The following is a 5,373-nucleotide window of genomic DNA, read 5'->3' as shown; positions in this document are numbered from 1 at the left end:
TAATAATAATAAAAAAACGACCTTGAATGGGTTCTCATCTGTCTCTAATGGAGCAGTGGGAAGGTCCATGCAGGAATGGTGGGAACAGTCACATGATGAATGATATGAGTTCATCCCAACAAAAGAAACAGGACTAGAAAACTCAATTTTGCGACGATCTAAAAAAGGGGGCAGGAATAGTTTTCATATCCCTCCCACTCGGGGCAGAGGGCTTGGATGGGTAGGACTTCAGAGATCTTCTGCTCACAGCGAAGCAGGTGGGGGAACATCTTCAGAGCTTCTCTGGGGACGGGACCCAGATGTAGTGCCCAGACTGGTCCTCAATGATCTGTTTGATTTTGCTGTAAATCTCTTCGAGAGAGTCTCCTTGTACGATGGCTGCAAGAGGAGAGAACAAGCAAGACCGTGAGCACCAGGCAGCATTGAGCTTTCCCTGCCAGGACCTATGGGAAGGCCTTCCCTCTGCCCCAGCTGAGCTGGAGGGTATAGCCAGCAGGTCCTGACGAGACAGTCTGTGTCAGAGCAGCTGTAACAGTCCCACTGTGACACAGAGGGTTAACCCATCACCTCCTCGGGGATTAGCCAGCTCTGATCCGGCTGGCAGAGCTCCTGGGTGTGTGCAGGGCCCTCTTGGGTTCTCCACACCAGCTGCTAATCAGCTTTGCAATCTGTGTCAGGCCCTGAGCTGAGGCTGTAGCAGGCCTGGCACCGGCACCGCTGTGCCGTGGTGAACCGGAGCGAGGCACGGAGGGCCTAGGGCAGGTCAGCCAGTGTGCACCAAGTGCCTGACCTGAGGTGCTGGGTTTGTCTGTGCCCTCTGGTTGGCTGCTGAGGACTCCTTGTGTTTGCTGCTTCCTCTGCTGCAGGGTGAGAGTTGCAGTGCTGTCAGGCTGGGAAAGGCCAATGCTCCCAGCAACTCTTGCCCAAAGACCAGCCATAGCCTCATGCTTGGCACATACAGCACAAAGCACTTCACTGTGCTTCTCACTTCAGAGGAAGAGGCACATGGAGGGCCAAAGCTTTCTGGTAATCCAGCCTGCCTCTGTAGCCCAGCCAGTGGCATCCTCCATCATCTCTGTGCCCTCATTCTAAGTTCCTGGCACAGAACTCACTACAGTGGCCATCTCTCCACCCATTACTCACTTCTTTCAACAACACATTTCAGCCAACAGCATTCCTTCCCCAGGTCAACATCAAACTCACCCTCCAAGTGCCCTGTGGCATGCTGAGGGCCTGCAAAACCACAGCACGTCTTGCTGGTAGAACAGCCAACAGCTGTGGAGCTGCTGCCCAGGACAGGAGGTCTGGGGAAAGCTCTTACCCTGTTTGTACCCAGACATTTGCTCAGCTGAGATCAATTTTTGGAAAAGGTTCTGCCTGGGGTTCTCCCCCGTAGCTGTTAGGTGGGTAATATAGGGTTTGGCAGGATTATCACTTCTCAGCTTCAGAAGAAACAGTTACTGCACTGGAGGAAAGATGGAAGACCAGCTTCTGTCCCTTTATGTTTGCCCATGATTTTCCAGAATTAATCATGTTAAAAACATTAGTTCCTTAATGCACAAAGATGTTTGTGTCATGAGCAGCTCATCTCTGCAGGCACCAAGTGCCAGCAGCCCATGACTGGCTTTTCAGCAAAGACTACTTAGGAAGGCAGCCAAACTTCCAGTCTTTTTTGGGAGATGTTTTGAAATAAATCAGGACAGTTTCCACCATTTAGGTCACTAATGTTTTATCTTTCCTCTTTAAAAAAAAATCATTTCTCTTTTTGAAAATACTCCCCTCTTCCCTGTGCAGGGAACTGATTTCCTGCAGATGTGCAGCACCCTGAATCTATGCTGTGCTTCCCCTGCCTGGGGACTTTTAATTTTTTTATTATTATTAAAGTTGGCAATAAGCTTTCACAAACTCAGAAAATCCTGCCTGACAACTTGTCTCCTTCTCTACAGCTGGTTTACTCTTATCCACTGATCTCAGAGCAGTCCCCTTGCAGAGCCCTCCTGGCAAAGTGCCATTTCTTTTTTGCTTTGATGAAGCTGGATGTTTTCCCATGACCCTGCAGTAAGACAGTTCTGGTAGAGAGGTCACAGCTGCCAGATGGAAAAAAACCCCAATCAGACACAAGCCTGCTCAGGACACTCACCTGTAAAATACTCTCCAAACTCTTGCTCAAGTTTCATGGCTTTGTCAAAGACCTTGTTGGCCTGTTCATATGTCTGTCTCCGGTTCATCTCCCTGCCATGCACAAAAAAATTGGAACTTTTAGCTCTTTTTCTTAGCAATCAACAGAAGCAAAAATAGCCCATGGAGCCAGGGGGCCTGGGAAGCCTCTGCTCCCAGGAATGAGGAGCAGGACCCAGCTCTCCAAGACAGGGCCCTTCCCCACATGCTCTAGGCCGCCTTGGCACTTCATCTCAACTTCCAATGGTTCTTTCCATTGCCACCACCCTGTCCCCCTTCACCATAGCACAGAAGCAGAGTCAAATCCAGACAATTCCCTGAATTTGCAAGACCATTGCAGCAGTCTCTCTGCTTTTGCCAGAGCCTGTCTCCATGCCTAGATTTCCTCATCTTCATAAAACACCCCAATAAACAATTCGACCCCTTCTGGCTTGAGAAGGAGTTTTCTCAGTCTCCTTGGTGCCAGCAGAGTCTCTTCTGACCTCAGAATCAATCTCTAGGTGTCAAATTTCCCCACAGATAATATTCTCTGCTGCTGCTGCTGCTTGGAGTAGTTGCAAGCTCAGCTCTTACACCCTTTCCAGCCAGCACTACCCAGAGCCAGGAGCAGCAGGACAAGCACAAGGTTCCCCCTAGGCACAGAAGAAACCTCTGCTTGTCAGGGCTGTCCTGGCTCTGCCACCATCCCACTGTGATCCACCACTAAGGGATCTCAGCAGGTCTTCTGGCTGGGCATGGGGCCCAGGTAAGCAGGTTACACCAGGCACATTTGGGAGCATTTTTAGATTTCCCATGGACAGTCCTTGTTGGGACACATGAAGGGCTTTAAGCCAGAGCAATCCATGCAGCCTAGATGCACCATGGCAATAGATGTGAAGGGATACCACACAATGGGCCCAGCTCCTATGAACAAGGGACAAGTTCAGCACCAGCAGCAGCCTCTGGTGCTTTCTCTGGTGCTGCCTCTGGCAGAGGCAGAAGACACAGACCCCCAACGTGCCAGAGTGGCTCACCCTGGAGAGGCACAGAACACAGTGCTGCACTTACATGAGAGCTTCAATGGATTTTGGTTTGATGAAAATGGCAATGGGATAAAGTTGTGCTTGTCGCAACCTCTTGATAGCATTGCCAGACACGTCCAGGATGCAGTGTTTTCCCTGGAAAGGAGACAGTCGGGATCAGACCTACCCACACAGACTACTCTGTGCAGAAAACTGTTGCTCATACAGATGTGCTTACAAAAGGGAAGCACCACAGAAATGAAACCCCAGCCCTGAGACACAAGCCAGTTCCCAGTGGCCTCACGTTCCTGCCTGCTCAGGGCAGGACAGCAGCAATGCAAAGGGACTCAATCTTTGTCTGGACATGTGAAGTAGTTTAGATTGCCCTTAGTAACTACAGTGCTCCTACAGAGGAATGCTGCTGCTCTGAGGGCAGCTAGGTACCTTGGCCCTGTGAGCTCCTAAGCACAAGGTGCCACCAGTGCCGGGTTTTAAGAAGGAGTGTGGAACACAGAGGTATGACACTGAGGTACAGTAACACAGCTGAGTAAAGCAGCCACATGGCTTGACAAGACTGGAGGAACGAGAGGCTTGTGCCAGGTTTGCTTAATGTGGTTACAGCCCTTCATTAACACAGGGAAAGGAGGGGAACTGCTGAATGTGTATGGGTTTGGGCTGGATGGGTGCTGGTCCCAGATGCTCCCTGACACTCACTCTCTCCGCCACTGCCCGCACCGACTGAATGCTGGTCCCATAGAGGTTGTCATTGAACTGCCCAGCCTCTATGAACTTGTTGTCCTGGATGTCTTTCTCCATCTGTTCGCGGGATACGACAAAGTGGTAGTCTTGTCCATCCACCTCATTCTCACGCCGAGGCCTTGTGGTGTCTGGAGGAGAGTGTGCATCAAGAGTGAACCCAAGTGACCCACGCCAAACCCAGAGAACCCACCCGGCCTCCCAGTCCCCTCCCCACGCTGTGGGCTAGACCCTGCAAACAGCAGGGCCACCACTCTCCCCTCCCTCCAGCAAAGGCACTGAGTGCCCACTGTGACTTACGGGGCACGCAGGAACCAAACTTGTGTGGGAATTCAGAGATGAGGTCATCATTAATTCGGTCCTTCGTCGGCCCCAGGATGATCACCGGCCTCGCATAGTGAACTGCGAACAAGAGCCACAACCTGAGGCCACATCTGTGCTGCAGGCAGCTGACCCTACTGCCACTTTTGGCATCAACCTGCTCTCTCCCTGCTGGCAGTGGGTGCTCTTGCTCACATGGGCACCCAAAGGTGCCTCCTCCGTGCGAGTTTATCTCCTCCTGGTCACGGTCAACATGTCCTTCCCATCTGACCCAAACCATCTGCGTGGCCCCGGGGAAGGTGCTGCAGGTCTCCAGGGTCGCGGATCAGCAAAGCTGCTCCCTTGCTTGGGGCAGGAGCCAGGCAACCAGGACAGCTGGGCGAGGATGCCACGGAGCTGGGGGAGTGACGGGAGCCTAAAAGTCAGATCCAGCTTCTGGCAAGGAGAGACCACCGAGGCTGGAACTATTCAGCCTGCAAAAGGGTCTGCAAGGATTGAGCATCAAGCAGGGTTACAGGCTGAGGGCTTGGGGAGGGTTGCTCTGCAGCAGGGACCTGGTCTGAGGCAAGAAGAGATCATCCTGTCTTCAGCTGGGACTAAAGTCCAGCTCAGTTTTAGCTCTGGATCTCTCCCCTGGTCTTGCAGACCAGGTCACAAGTGTGTTCTGTTGATTAGAAAGGGGCAGCCGAGGCCAGGCCCAGTGAGACAGCAGGCACACCAGTCTCCCCTGCTGCACACAACACACCACACACTCCACTCGCGTTCGCCTGGTGCCATGCTGGTATGGCAGGAGGGGAGGAGGGCACACTGGTCACCCTGGCTGTGCTGGGGACACAGGTGGCCATGCTGGAGTGGGCACGGGGCAGCTCAGCATCAGAACTTACTTTCTTGCCGTGTCACTGGCTCGTATGACAGGATAGTGTCCTCTTGTCCTTCTGCAACAGAGCCAGGGAGAGGCAGGTGAGCACTTGCAGCAGCTCTCTGGCCCCTCTGCACCCACAAGGAACTGGCTCCTGCCCGCTCCGAGGACGCTCCGGGCTGCCCGTCACTCCACCCACAAATGTGGAGCATGACAGGCATGCAGCCACCAGCCCTTGAGCCATGTTAATTATTCACA

General features: G+C 52.7%; 1 protein-coding gene across 1 annotated transcript in view; it reads right to left on the bottom strand.

Annotated features, from left to right (window-relative positions):
• Positions 1–5,373, bottom strand: part of LOC103803916 (disks large homolog 3-like) — a gene marked incomplete at its 5' end in the record, with an annotated part of 10,312 nt that continues 4,939 nt past the window's right edge. Inside the window, 6 exons of the mRNA XM_009076497.1 lie at positions 1–378; positions 2,141–2,232; positions 3,226–3,335; positions 3,894–4,066; positions 4,236–4,337; positions 5,141–5,191. Coding sequence (XP_009074745.1) covers positions 272–378; positions 2,141–2,232; positions 3,226–3,335; positions 3,894–4,066; positions 4,236–4,337; positions 5,141–5,191 — 635 coding nt within the window. The remainder of the gene's footprint in view (positions 379–2,140; positions 2,233–3,225; positions 3,336–3,893; positions 4,067–4,235; positions 4,338–5,140; positions 5,192–5,373) is intronic.

Source organism: Acanthisitta chloris, unplaced genomic scaffold (assembly GCF_000695815.1).
Source record: "Acanthisitta chloris isolate BGI_N310 unplaced genomic scaffold, ASM69581v1 scaffold4036, whole genome shotgun sequence".
Lineage (NCBI taxonomy): Eukaryota > Metazoa > Chordata > Aves > Passeriformes > Acanthisittidae > Acanthisitta > Acanthisitta chloris.
Note: the sequence above shows the minus strand (reverse complement) of the source record. Positions and strands in the feature narration are given on the sequence as shown.